The following is a 15,192-nucleotide window of genomic DNA, read 5'->3' on the forward strand; positions in this document are numbered from 1 at the left end:
GGTGACACCTGCAGAGAGAGGACCAGTTAACAATTCTGGTTGGTCAGCTTTCATCAGATTACTAGCCAGGCAGGTATGCATTCCCAGCTTCCCCACTGAACCAACTGGTGAGAAAGAGTTTGCGTATTTATATGACAATATTCTTTTGGAGATTCCAAAACGTTTTGCAGTCATGGAGTAAGCTTCAAGCCAAGTTGCACGCAGCTAAATCCCAGAAACTGATCTGAGTTCTGATAAAGGATCACTGACTTGAAATGTTAGCTCTCCACAGATGCTGCCTGACCTGCTGAGTTTTTTTTCTCCATTTCTAGTTTTATTTAATCAAATAAAGCAACTTGGTCTCACAGCACCAAACTACCACTGCATCACCTGTTGACTCTGTAGCGGCATGAATCAATTAGCAGGGGTTCAGGCCTTTAAGTAAACCTGGTTTTTAAATCTTATAGGGTCATAACAAGAAGATAGAGGCTAATGGTAATGTATGACTAAAATTGCCTCATTCCTGTCACAGCTCTTTCTGGTTTCCATGGGATCTGGCCATCATTACTCTCTCAGCAGAAACACACGTTCACCTAACTTTCAATTTGTGAGATCTTGCTGTGCTGTGTTTGCGGAAACCCCTTAAGATATAATTGGATGGAATTGGTTTATTATTGTCACTAGTACTGAGGTACAGTGAAAAACTTGTCTTGCATACCGTTTGTACAGACCAATTCATTACACAGTGCATTGAGGTAGTATAGGGTAGAACAATACAGAATGCAGAATAAAGTGTTACAGTTACAGAGAAAGTGCAGCGCAGGTAGACAATAAGGTGCAAGGTCATAACTATGTAGATTGTGAGGTCAAGAGTCCATCTTATCATACTAGGGAACAGTGCAATAATTTTATAACAGTGGGATAGAAGCTGTGCTTGAGCCTGGTGGTAGGTGCTTTCAGGCTTTTGTATCTTTTGCCTGATGGGAGAGGGGAGGAGAGAGAATGTCCAGGGTGGGTGGGGTCTCTGATTATGCTGACTGCTTTACCAAGGCAGCAAGAAGTATAGACAAGAGTCCATGGAGGGGAGGCTAGTTTCCGCGATGTGCTGAGCTGTGTCCACAACTCTCTGCAGTTTGTTGCAGTTCCGGACAGAGCAGTTGCCATGCCAAGCCATGATGCATCCAGATAGCATGCTTTCTATGGTGCATCATTAAAAATTGGTGACATGCCAAATTTCTTTAGCCTCCTGAGGAAGTAGAGGTGCTGGTGAGCTTTCTTGGCCATGGCATCTATGTGATTTGACCAGGACAGGCAATTGGTGAAGTTCACTCCTAGGAACTTGAAGCTCTCAACCCTGTCGACCTCAGCACCATTGGTATAGACAGGAGCAATGCTCACTGCTTCTTTCTTTCAATGTGAATACAGGCAGGCACGGTAGTGTAGTGGTTAGCATAACGCTTTACAGCACCAGTGACCCAGGTTCAATTCTGGCCACTGTCTGTAAGGAGTTTGTACGTTCTCCCCATGTCTGCATGGGTTTCCTCCAGGTGCTCTGGTTTCCCCCCACATTCCAAAGATGTATGGGTTAGGAAGTTGTGGGCGTGCTATGTTGGCACCGGAAGCGTGGCAACACTTGCAGGCTGCCCCCAGAATACTCTACACAAAAGATGCATCTCACTGTGTGTTTGGATGTACATGTGACTAATAAAGATATCTTAATTACCAGGGGGAACTCAAATTGCAGAATCATCTGATCGAGCTCAGGACCAAGTTAACTAAGGGTTACTTAATGAATATAAGAAATAGTTTCAAAAAGATTTTATGTCATTGAACCTAAACGTTCAATGACATTTCTTCAAGGTAACAACTAAAAATTGAACTTTCATCAGTTTTTTGGTTGGTTAACCCCAGAGAAAGTACAACAGTCCAAAACTAAATCGAAACGTAACACTTGGGTTTTATGGCTGGTCACTCTGGCATGTTTAAACAAACCATTATTGTGCCAACTGAAGTGATCTCTGTTCTTACTTAATGGGCTGAGCTGCTTTTAATCTTATGTACATCTTGCACACTGGTAAATGGGGCTAGGTGTAGTTACATAGAAATAAAGAACTCCTCAGTACAGTATCTACTATAGATAAGATTCAGTCACTAAAGAAAACTCCATATTATACCAGGTCCTTTCAAATAGCTTCATTGCAATTGAAATACTCTGACATAAAGTTGCTCTTGTTATGCAGGCATCTACAGGAAGTGCTGCCTCAAAAAGGCAGCATCTATCATCAAGGATGCCATCATCCAGGTCATGTCCTCTTCTCGCTGCTACCGTTGGGCAGGAGGTACAGAAGCCTGAAGTCCCAGGTTCAGGAGCAGCTACTTTCCTACAACTATCAAGCAGGTTCTTGAACCGACCTGCACCCTAACCCTACCTCAGCAACGGAACACTACGGACCACCTCTTCCGCTGCCACGGACTTGTCACTGATTGTGGTTTTGTTTTGCATTAATGTCTTGTTTTGCAGTCTTTTTTTCTCTTCACTGGCTTGTACAATTTATGTATAATTTATATTCTGTGTGTTGTCTGTGTTGCTGCTGCAAGCAAGTTTTTCATTTTACCTGTACCTCACCGTGGCAATAAACTTGATGACTTGAAACAACCAATTTGTACATGGTGAGGGAAAGATTTTGGACGTAAGAAAAATCCTGAATTATTGAGCAACTAATGTTTTACATCCACCCAAACCGAAACCTCTCCAGTCCGTATTATATTCTCTTATCATGGAGTATAACTTAACACCATTTCTGGCTCATCTTGTATTCTCTCCCCATTTTCCTCCTGTTACTCCCCATCCCCACCCCCACCTCTCCCTTATCTCCCTGTATTGGGATTGGTTTATTATTGTCACTTGTACCAAGGTACAGTGAAAAATTTGTCTTGCATATTTATTGTACAGGTCAGTTCATTACACAGTGCAGTTACATTGAGTCAGTACAGAGTGCATTGATGTGGTACAGGTAAAAACAGTAACAGTACAAAGTGTCACAGCTACAGAGAAAGTGCAGTGCAATAAGGTGCAAGGTCACAACAAGGTAGATCGTATAAGGGAACTGTTCAATAGTCTTATCACAGTGGGATAGAAGCTGTCCTTAAGCCAGGTGGTATGTGCCCTCGGGCTCCTGTATCTTCTACCCGATCGAAGAGGAGAGAAGAGAGAATGTCCTGGGTGGGTGGGTGGGGTCTTTGATTATGCTGGCTGCTTCACCACGGCAGTGAGAGGTAAAGACAGAGTCCAAGGAGTGTAGGCTGGTTTCCGTGACGTGCCGGGCTCCAGCTCCTCATGTCCTCTCCTTCCTATCCTTTCAATAATAGTGAGAGTGGCTCTGAGAAAAATCTTGACTTTAACTCCCAAGTGCAATATCACAGGAAGAATATTGGTTTCCATTTTACCTTCTGTACTTATTTCATCTGTATGGACCTTGAAGCAAGTTAAACTTATTTGTGAGCCTAGCAGTGTGTATATCTGGGCAAGTCTGTTGGAATAAGAGATCTGTCTTTGGACATTGAGTGATGCCTTCCCTTGGTCTCACTGCAGTAGACAATATATTGTATTTGTGGAGTAATTAGACCGCAGACACAGCCACGATTCTGGCAATAACAGCAACACACAAAATGCTGGAGGAACTCAGCAGGTCAGGCAGCATCTATGGAGGGAAATAAACAGATGACGTTTCGGGTCATCAGGACCGGACAGAAAGAGGGCAGAAGCCAGTGTAAAAAGGCGGGGGAAGGGGTGGAGCAAGAGCTGGCAGGTGATGGGTGGATCCCGGTGAGGGGGGTGATAGGCAGGTGAGGGAGGGGGGAGAGTGGGGATGATGTCAGAAGCTGGGAGGTGAGAGGTGGAAGTGATAAAGGAGTGAAAATGATGGAATCTGATAGAAGATAGTGGACCATGGAATAAAGGGAAGGAGATGGGGGGGGGGGGGGAACCGGAGGGAAGAATTTGTGGGTGATGGGGAGATTGAGAGGGTGGGGGAGGGGAAAGAGAGGCATCGATTTCCCTAACTTCCGGTAACTATTCCCCACTGTCCCCATTTGCCCTAATCTGAGTGGCCCCATCACCCCATCTCTTTTCCCCTCCCCTGCCCTTTCCAACAGGTGGCTTCTGTTGTACTTGTGCTCCTGTACAGAGAACAGTACAGCACAGGAACAGGCCCTTCAACCCACAATGTCTGTGCTGACCATGATGCCAAATTAAACTAAATCTCTTCTGCCTGCACGTGATCCACATCCCTCCATTCCCTGCATATTCGTGCATCTATCGAAAAGCCTCATATGCCTCCACTACCACCCCATGGCAGCCCGTTCCAGGCACCCACCACTCTCTATGTAAAACACATACCCCACACATCTCCCTTAAACTTTCCCCCTCTCACCTTAAATCCATGTCCTCTAGTATTAGACATTTCATCCTCATTTATAAATGGAATAGTTTAGACAAGAAATATTACACTTTTTAATCAACCCCTGGTCATTTGAAAAGTAATTAGAACGATCCTGATGCTGGTCTTTAAGTTACCAGATTATTTAGTGTAGGTATTGAGTACAGAAAAACATATTTGTCAAGGCTCAAGAGAGAAGGGGGATTGGAAAAATAGTCCACTGATTTTCTGAGAGACCTGCATTGGAGATGATTGGTGTTATGTTAATTAACATCTTTAGAAGGTAAGGAACCTTTAAGCTATCGGGACTGTGGAATAATTTTCGGTGCCTGGGACCTTGATAGAAATAAACTCCATTTCCACGAAACATGATCTCATCTTCAGCACAATTTAAAGCATTTCACTAATGAATTACACTTGGAACTCATTGTAATGTAGACAATCACATCAGCCAATCTACGTTCTGGACAAGCCCAAAAAAAACCCCTAAATGAATGTTCGCTCAACCTGTATTGCATAGTTTTAGTTATGAGAGCAATGTTGGTGCAGAAGTCAGAAGGAATCTCTGCTCATGAATATTGTTAAGGGAACTTTTATATCTACTCAAGGTGTAAAAATTTGGCATCTCTCCTCTTGCAATACTCATTTGCCCATTACCATAGTGAAGTATCAGACAAGATTATATATGGTCCCAAAGCCTTGGTCTCAGAACTGAAATTGTTACACTGAACCAAACCGACACCCAGCCTGGGGCTTTTCTTGATTACGTCAGAGAGAGCAGAGAGATATTTACAGTTTTACAATCCTGGTGCTTTCCTGATGACACAACATATCAATTTTAAAATTCTCAGCCTTGCTTCCAAATCCCTCTGGGGCATTATGATCAAGATAATTTTCATTAGTCTGCAATCCCCTGAGATATCTCTGCCCTTCCATTCTCTTGATCTTTCCTGAAGTTAATCACTCGCAGCCATGCCTTTGACTACTGAGGCTCTAAGGTTCCTTCCCTACATCACCACACCTCTCCACTTTATCACTCTTTCAACATGCTCTCAAACCTTGTCTCTTCTGCAAGTTTCTGGTTATCTGTCCTGTCAGCAGAAACAGAAGCAGGAAGAGGCCATTTAGTCCCTGGTCCGTCATTCGATGAGATCATGGCTAATCTCTTATCTCAGTGTCTCTTCCCTGCACTAACCCCACATCTCTGAATATCCAAATTTAGAAAAAAACGTGACTCAGTTTAAAACCTTTGATGATGGTTCTGTGAAATACCTTGGGATATTCTGCGTGGAGTCTGCACGTTCACCCTGTAATCCTTGTCAGTCCAATCTCACTAGTCGTTCCTCTAATTTAACACAGATTTCAGATCTGTTTTTCATTCCGGTTGTACTTACATCTCTCTCTTCCAGACAATGCTTGTAGGCTCATAGAAATTTATGTCACAGGGACTAGCTTGGATGGACGTCTTGGTTGGCATGGACGAGTTGGGCCGAAGGGCCTGATGCTGTGCTTTATAACTCTATGACTTCGTGATGAGGCAGCACAGTTAATTCCACGAGTCACAGTGTTAACACAGAGTCATACAGCACAGATACGGGCCTTTTGGTGACCATATAAGATATCTTTATTAGTCACATGTACATCAAAACACACAGTAAGATGCATCTTTTGCGTAATGTGTTCTGGGGGCAGCCCGCAAGTGTCGCCACACTTCCAGCGCCAACGTAGCATGCCCACAACTTCCTAACCCGTACGTCTTTGGAATGTGGGAGGAAACCAGAGCAGCCGGAGGAAACCCACGCAGACACGGGGAGAACGTACAAACTCCTTACATACAGCGGCCGGAATTGAACCCGGGTTGCTGGTGCTGTAAAGCGTTACACTAACGGCTACACTACTGTCCCTGCCCATCAAGCATCTACTTATACTAAACCTTATTTACCAGCACCTGATCCACTGCTTTCTCTGTTTCTCCCTCCACAGACACTACCTGATCTGCTGAGCACTTCCAGCACTGTCTGCGTTTATTTCCGATTTCCAGCATCTGCAGTTTTTTGATTTTCACCTTCAGCGATACTCTGTACAGAACAAAGGAAACTAGTCATCAAAGTTTTACATCAACATACGGATTATAGAATGGTTCCTAAATTTAAAATAAGACATCATGTGGTCCAAATGGCTGAGAAATCCTGTTGTAAAAACAAGTTCTCCTGAAAGGTTTTGAGTTCATTTTGAAACCACAGAACAATTTGAAGAGCACATGAAGATTTAAATCTGGGCGGTATTTTTTAAAAGGCGATATCCCCTTGAATTCCTCTGCACAGAGTAAATTAATAGCCTTCAGAGTAGGATACTGGAGTTTATTTTCTTTAAAAAACCTCTGAAGTTCCATTTGCTCATGTTATTGATGACAAACGATATTATCCTGTCTGAAGTAAATTGCGCTGTGTTACACCCCATCACTATTTCTCTCTCTGTAAGGCACTTTGCCAGTTTCCCCTTAAAGGCTGTGTTAACTGGCTCAACACATACACAGAAGTTTCATAATCCAACCACTCTGAGAATAAAGAAGTTTCTGCTGAATACCCCACTGGATTGTTTAGAGACGAGCTTACATTTATGACAATTAATAGTAGATTTCATAACAAGTGGCATAATAGTTATTAAATCTCTTCAAGATGTCTAAAAGTGCTCTGAACTTCAAACTTTTCATCCTTCAGCGACAATGTAACTCATCTATTGTCAATGTAACAGCACTTTCCTTTGGAGCTGTGTCAGGCTTAGCTCCCTTTTATTTAAGGCAGATTAAGTTCTGTTATAAGGCCAATATTATAGTGCATGAAATCCTCTGCGGATACCTGCTTCAAGTTGCAGAAGAATACACCTGCATGACTTCACCATCAGCACTCGAAATTTAATAATAAGAACAGCCAATCATAGAGCCTTGGAGAGATATAGCATGGAAACAGGCCCTTCGGTCCAATGAAGCAGTACCGACCATGAACAACCATGTACACCAATCCCGTGTTAATTCCATTTTTCCCCCACTCTCCCCACATTCTCATTAACTTCCCCCAGATTCTAAATGGGAGTCAATGGGCAAGTAATTAACTTGTAAAACTCCAATCATACTCTGGATATTCATTATCCAGGAAGGTTCATTCAATTGGCATTCAATCCAGCAGCCAAAATATGGCCTCCGTCCATCACTGCTTATGCCACACTTATATCTGTTTAAAGGCTCGTGGCTGAGGGCATAGCTGTAAGACTAAGATCCAACAGCTGCAAGATATTGTAACACATCAAACCAATAGTGTGCACTGAAATCGGAATTGGAATTGGTTTATTATTATCACTTGTACCGAGGTACAGTGAAAAACTTGTCTTGCATACCGATCATACAGGTCAATTCATTACACAGGGCATTGAGGTAGTACAAGGTAAAACAATAACCAAATGCAGAATAAAGTGTAACAGCTGCAGAGAAAGTGTACTGCAGGTAGACAATAAGGCGCAAGGTAGTGTCGTGGTTAGTGCAACGCTATTACAGCGTCAGCGACCTGGGTTCAATTCTGGTCACTGTCTGTAAGGAGTTTGTACGTTCTCCCTGTGTCTGCATGGGTTTCCTCCAGGTGCTCCGGTTGCCTTGCACATTCCAAAAGACGTACGGCTTAGGAAGTTGTGGGCATGCTATGTTGGCGCCAGAAGCCTGGCGACACTTGCGGGCTGCCCCCAGAACACTCTACGCAAAAGATGCATTTCACTGTGTGTTTCGATGTACATGTGACTAATAAAGATATCCTATCTTATCTCAAGAGTCACTAGCTTTTATATTTAACTTTTTTTTCTGTAATTATGCTTGCCTTTTTAGTTTTTTTGCTATGTTAGACTGATGAAACCTAAAAAAAAACTAAAGAACCCTATGAAATTTGTTTAAGGTCCAACCAGCGTCTGTAGATCAACAAACAACTTGGCCAGGGCTGCACAGCAATGCACATTGAGAAAAATCACATTCACTTGACTCAGTTCCACCGCTTTTAGACTTCCACTTCAGCAACTTCAGCGAAGCATGATGTTTAGCGGGAAACAGGAGATGGCTCTCCAATCCCTGGTGCCTGCTCTGCATTCCATACCGGAATCATGGAATTCTCTCCCCTAAAAGATGTAGGGGCTGAGAACAATGGAGTTTGGTAGGTTTTGGTAGTGTGCAGTTATTGAACACAAGGTCGGTAAATGGAATTAACGTTCAGACTAGTCATTAATGAACAGAATGATAGAAGCAGGCTGGAGGGGCAGAATGGCCTACTTTCTTGTGTTTCCAACTCTTGCAGCAAAACTGTCCTCTTGCATCATTGAGCCACTGGAGATTAATGCTAGGCTAGTTTGTAGAGAAAAATGAGAAGGAAAAGCTGTGTTTGGGATGGGGGGAGTGATGAAAGGGATAGCTAAGACAGAGGCAGGAAAGTTGTTTCCACCGGTACGTGAAACTAGAACCAGGGGACATAGCCTCAGGATTCAGGGGAATAGATTTAGGACGGAGATGACGAGAAACTGCTTTTCCCAGAGACTAGTGAATCTGTGGAATTCTCTGCCCAGGGAAGCAGTGGAGGCTGCCTCATTAAATATATTTAAGACACAGTTAGATAGATTTTTGCATAGTAGGGGAATTAAGGGTTATGGGGAAAAGGCAGGTAGGTGGATCGGAGTCCACGGCCAGATCAGCCATGATCTAATTGAATGACGGAGCAGGCTCAATGGGCCAGGAAATGAAAGAAATGAAAGAAGCCAGAAGTTGCCTTGTCAGTGGATTACTGCTAGTCCTGGTGCAACAAAGTTTCACGAAGCAAGACCAAAACCAACAATTACCAAGTGCCATATTAATTGCTGTTAAAAAGCTGCTCACTGTGAACATGCTCGAATATTCATGCTCTCGGGTCAGATTCCTGAGAATCTGCTTGAGAATCCGCTTGAGCTGCTGGCCTTGTTGGTCTCATCTGTAACCAAGAACAGGACAAGGGCTGAACCGTAAAGTGAGAGAAGCCAGAGAAGGGCAAAAATCACGAGCACGGAATGAAAGAGGGATGGAAGCCAAAGTATCGAAACCTAGGTAGCAGATATCAACATCTCAAAACATTCAACCAACGTGCTAAAAATTTCAAAGTTACTGTCAACTAAACGTTTGAAATTTAGCCCAATCCTACTTGAGAGACTGACTAAATCATGCATGTTATTTTGAACAAATTGAGTTATAATTCACAAAGCAATCATATTATGGCCTGGGTAATGCACCATTAAAACCTGTGATCAGTCACCAATGGCCAATGATATGTATACTTAAACAACTTAAACTATGTCTTAAAATTTGCAAATAGAAAATCTGAAATTATCGAATTAAGTGACATGTTAGCACTGGGTGGGAACAGTGAGAAGGATGTATCCAGACACCAAGCCCACAAGTTTATTTTCTTGTAAAAGAGCATTTATTTTCAATGCAATTTTCCAGCTTATTTTTTTTTTGCAATAGCTCCTACATAACTCTTAATACAACACTCTATTCTTAAACAGTCACTAGCATAGCCCTGCAGGGGTAGTTCTCACTAACTGGTCCCTGCGATGTTAGCACCATTGGAAATTTGGCCTTTCAAAGTGGTTGTTGTCTGTGCTTTATGACTGCAGGCTCAAAGAATGAAACTAAGAGCAATAAAGCAATTGCTTAAGAAGATCTTCTCCGTCTCCTGATACCAGCACCGCCCATTCACTCACTGCTTCCTCCTCATTCATCTGGCCATCTCGTGACCAATTGATCCTGAGAGGTCTCGACAAGGTGGAGGTAGAGAGATTGTTTCCTCTTGTGGATGAATCTAGACTTAAGGGGGTCAACGTTTAAATATAAGAGTTTGCCCACTTAAGACAGATGAGGTGTATTTTTTTTCTTCTGGAAGGTGCAAAGTCTCTGGAACTCTCTTCCTCAAGACAAAGAGTAGTGGAAGCAGAGTCTTTTAATATTTTTGAGGCAGAGGTGGATAAGTGATTGGAAATGTTACGGGAGTAGGTGGGCATGTGGTGTTGAGACAACAGTCAGAATAGGTTATGATCTTACTGAATGGTGGAGCAGGCTAGAGGGGCCAAGTTGCCTACTCCTGCTCCAAATTAGAACATACACACACATGTTTGCATGAATTAGAGCAGTTTTTTATTTCATGAAGCAATATTGTAAATGCAATGCAGTAGTTTGTGGAGAAAACAAATAGCATATAGTACAGAGCAAAGAAACTGCTGGAGGAACTCAGCGGGTCGAGTATTATCTGTGGAGACAGAGAGATGGTTGATATTTCAGCCTGACCATCCCTCTGCCTCCACAGATGCTGCTTGACCCACTGAGTTCCACCAGCAGTTTCTTTTTTGCACCAGATGACAGCATCTGCAGTCTCTAGTGTCACCATACAGCATGGATTTGCTGCTCTCAGTGAGTCATGCCCATCATCTTGCTTCTATCTGGCTTGCGTTCAAGGGTGTTTAGGACTGAACGCTTGTCTGCAGGCAGATGACGTAACTATTGTCCAGTGTACGGCAATGTGCTGAACGCACAGGACGGGTGTCTGTACTCACTGTGACTGCTGGGTTGCCCTGTCCAGCAACTAAATTAGGCAGTATAAAAGGAAAAAAAAAATGGTGCAGAAATGAAAATTAATTTAGAACTAAATTAAAATTTGAAGTATTAATGGAGAAAAGTTACACCAAAAAGGGAGGAAAATGGAGACGTAAGTGACAGTTTTACAATCACAAGAAACATTTACCTACAGGGATAGCAAAAACAGAAAATGCCGGAAACACCCAGCAGGTCAGGTAGCATCTGTAGAAACAGTTAATGTTTCTGGCCCAGGACCCTATATAAGAAACTTACGAAATGCTGAGCAAAAGTCTTGGAAGATGCTGATGCAGTTCTGTTGAAGGGTCCTACACTGGAGATGGTAATTGTTTCTCTTTTCACAGATGCTGCCTGGCCTCTTTAGTGTTTCCAGTATTTTGTATTTTTATTTCAGATTTCCACATTCTGCAGGTTTTTATGTCTTCACAAGGTACCTTATTGTGGAAAAGTGCTGCAAAGCTTTTCATGGTAGTGAATCAAGGTGGAAATATTAGATGAAAAAACACGATGATGCTGGAGGAACTCAGCAGGCCAGGCAGCATTCAGGTCAGGACCCTTCTGCTTTTCTCCACAGATGCTGCCTGGCCTGCTGAGTTCCTCCAGCATCGTCGCGTTTTTCATTTCGATTCCAGCATCTTTGGTCCTTTGTTTCTCCGGATATATTAGATGGTTGAACGGAGATCATGTTGGAAGAGTGCAGTCATCTAGAACTTGGAGCCCAGGCAGCTGAGAGCACCTGGAGGGAGGAGTGGGAAAAGAAAACCAACATGCTGGTGCAAGATGTTGATTAAAAAATAGTGGGTCAAAAGTGTACACTTGGGAGACTTTGGAGGCAGCAGTGTAAGGAATGGAAATACTTTGGCTGTAGTCAAGGAGGCACATGTGGAACCAAATGGAGGCACTGGCAGTAGCCTGGGTGAATGTGGAAAGGCACCAGAGAAGGTTGGCGGGTAGGCAATGTCAGGTGCCACAAGGTAATTAACGGGACGTGGTTTTCAATAGAAGGCAACGGAACAGAAAGGGATGGGGAAAGAAGGGAGAGGGCTCCTGTACATCCCCGCAACTGCTTTCAGACAGGAATTGGCCTCAGCAATCCCACTCCCATCACTATATGTCTGAGGCGCCACACAAGAGAAAAGCAGCTTAGGACCTCTGAAAAAGAATTATGTATAAATTCAAGTCTTAACTTTGACTCAAACAGAATTTCTGGAGATTTCTTTCAGCTTGTTAAATCTCTAATTTCTTCCAGTTCTGATGATAGCGTAACTCCGTATCATTTCTCACAGTTTCATGATATGTTGCAAGTTTGCAGCATTTTCTGCTTTTAATACTAATTTGGCACCTTTTGGCAGTACAGGAAATGCGAGTCAAATATCTCACAGGCTCAGTAAATGTACAAAGTTAGATGCTCTTTCCTGACTGGGTGTCACCTAAGGTGGGGATGCTTGACGCTGACACTGTGTGAAAAAGTCTTCCCGTTCATCACAAGTTCCACCTTCATGCACATAAAATTAACAAAAGAAAACTCTTCTTTGATCTAATGGGATCTGGATAACTGTACCCAGCCCACCCGTTCTTCATCTCCCTTCAGTGTCTAAAAAAAATTTACTGTCCTCTCTTCTTTCCACTTTCATTTGGGAAAATGCCAGTAGGCATACTTAACGTATCTTCATTTCCAAGAACTGTGTATATATATTTGTGTGTATCCATGCCATGCCCTGCTTCAATTCAGTCTGAAGTTCCTCATCTTTCTTGTGCATGTGAATTTTTTTTTCCCCTGCCAAGTTATAAAATTAAAAAACAATAACAGATGCTAAACACATTAGAGTGAAAGACCCAAACACAACGCTTCACTGTGATGGGATACCCATGGAGAGGTTGGTAGTAGGAGCTTTTTACAGCATACTGCACATGGTTGTTTTCTAATTGTTTTCGGTATCATTGATTAAGTTATAAATTTAAAGGAGTCCTCAGCTCTTCCTAGGGCATCAGCTGCTAAAAAACCTACAGCCCCTTGTTGAAGTAGACGTACTTCACTTTGTCTCCGTACTTGGTGGTTATTGAATCCCTCAGCTCTGGTTCCAATTTAGAAGTTGCCATACAACTGTGGAAAAGCGGAAAAAGAAAATCTTTGAGAAAGTAGCTGTGTTTCTACGACGGCGACGAGATTTAAATGTCTCCTCTGCCTGAGTGAAGTCTAGGACTACTGAGAAAGTGCACCGGTATTATTGGTTATTCAGCAACAGATCAACGTTTCAACCCCAATCATAAAGCACTCCTGTTATGTAACCTCTGTAGGTAATTCGGAGGCAGGGTTTGCTCCACTCTTGTCCCAAGCACAACTCAGTTCCTCAAAATCCCATTCCTCCCCAGCATCTGCCTTCAACCACCCTGCCCCGTCCTCAGCACACACTCTCCCAAACACAACTATCCATCCACACACCTGCAATCTCATGTGCACACACACCTACCCATATTCACATCCACATGCCCAGTTGTGCACGCACACACACATGCATGCACACACACACGCACACACACACGCACGCACACTCTCCCAAGCCCATCCATCCATTAACATGCACGCTCACTGGAGGAATATTTCTAAATTCCTTCTGCCATTCACAACGTTCTGTGGACCATTTGGACACCTGCTCAAGCAAACCCTACAGTCACTCAACCCTACTTGTACTTCCCTCTGAAACTGACCGTCAGCCCAGTCTAGCACAGGACTGTAGAACCTATCAATTCTGTTCCACTTACAAAGAGATGTGCGTTAGTAAGAACCTGAACCTCCAAAACTATTATTTAAAGTTTGTAGTTACGAAACAAAGAAATCTGCACGTTTCTGTATGTCTGACAGATATCAGTCATATTCGTAATGCTGGTTACAGGCTCTGTGAAAACTGATACTCTAAAGGAATCTGCGCCTGGTATAATATAAAGGGGTCACGCTGCCCATAACTCCATTTAACTGCCTGGTGTTAATTTCAAACACGCAACACGACCTGTGCACTTGCAGAGAAGGATCTCCGGAAACCAGGATGAATCACGTTCTAGTATTTCTAGATCGTTCTCTGTGTGGTCTTGCTATCTCATCTGGTACAGGTGGTTCTTTTTACAGATCACTGTTAGCAAACACAACACTGGAGTTTGATAAGCAGCAACTTTTAACCGCCAACCGACAGAACATTAAATGGTTACTCACCACCTCTGAGGGAAAAGTGAACAGGCAGCAGGCACCATAAAGATCAGGCTGTAAAGAAAAACAGAAGTGTTTCTAATCTATAACGCTAAGTCCATTTGGTACAATAGCATATCTGTAAATACTGTTGTAAAAGCTGACTTTCTAGGTAACTAGGACTATAAAAGGCATATGTACACCAGTGTGCTCTTCTAATAAGATTAGATGAAAGAGTTTAACATTTACTTTTTGAAACACTTTGTTGATGTTGGTACTTTTAAATTAAACTTTACTTGAAATAGTAAAACATTATGAATGGAATAGATACAGTTTCAAATCTGGAGTTCATTTTTCTTCACTGTTGACTTAAAATGTACAGAGCTAAAACTGAATGTGCTTTAAACCCATAAAGAAGTGTCTTCTTGAAAGTGAAGTCCAAAGGGACGGAGCAGTTTACACTCCATTGGGGCTCATTGACTGGATTTTACAGCTCACACAGTACTTTTAAACAGGAAGGACAGTGCAGCACCTTCAGTACAGGGGAAGTTTAGCACAGATGCCAGAAGGTATTTCCTAACATAGCGGGTGATTAGTGGCTGGAACAAATCAAGACAGCTATTCATGAGACTTCTTAAAAGGGAACTGTTTAGATGTTCTCAGGGGAAGGCGCCAGAGTTGGTATTTCTGTACTGAAAGAACGAGAGGAATAGGATGGAAGGTGATGTTCACTGGATTTTTTAAAATCAGAAAACAGGTGTCATCTGCACCACAGTTGGTATAGTCCTGGCTCTGATATGCCTCGACACCCTTTAACTGGAGCATCCTCATTATTAACTGATCACTATCTCACCGTGGTCTGAGAGACCTTTCTGTGCACAAACTGACTGATAGGTATTACGACAGGTGCCTACACCTCGAGAAGTATAGGCTCAAGAGTTCTT

General features: G+C 42.8%; 1 protein-coding gene across 4 annotated transcripts in view; it reads right to left on the reverse strand.

Moving 5' to 3' along the window:
* Positions 1 to 3,552: 3,552 nt before the first annotated feature.
* sfxn2 (sideroflexin 2) overlaps positions 3,553 to 15,192 on the reverse strand; it is an 84,799-nt gene continuing 73,159 nt past the window's right edge. For 3 of the 4 annotated variants that reach the window (XM_052027707.1, XM_052027704.1, XM_052027703.1), the window contains 2 exons: positions 14,276 to 14,323; positions 9,909 to 13,171 (listed from right to left, as the gene is read on the reverse strand). In XM_052027707.1, coding sequence (XP_051883667.1) covers positions 13,072 to 13,171; positions 14,276 to 14,323 — 148 coding nt within the window. In that variant the 3' untranslated portion in view covers positions 9,909 to 13,071. Of the gene's footprint in view, positions 3,681 to 9,908; positions 13,172 to 14,275; positions 14,324 to 15,192 lie in introns of those variants that run through there. The other variant, XM_052027705.1, reaches the window with a different exon arrangement.

The sequence above is a fragment of the Pristis pectinata genome, chromosome 12, assembly GCF_009764475.1.
Source record: "Pristis pectinata isolate sPriPec2 chromosome 12, sPriPec2.1.pri, whole genome shotgun sequence".
In the NCBI taxonomy this organism is placed as follows: domain Eukaryota; kingdom Metazoa; phylum Chordata; class Chondrichthyes; order Rhinopristiformes; family Pristidae; genus Pristis; species Pristis pectinata.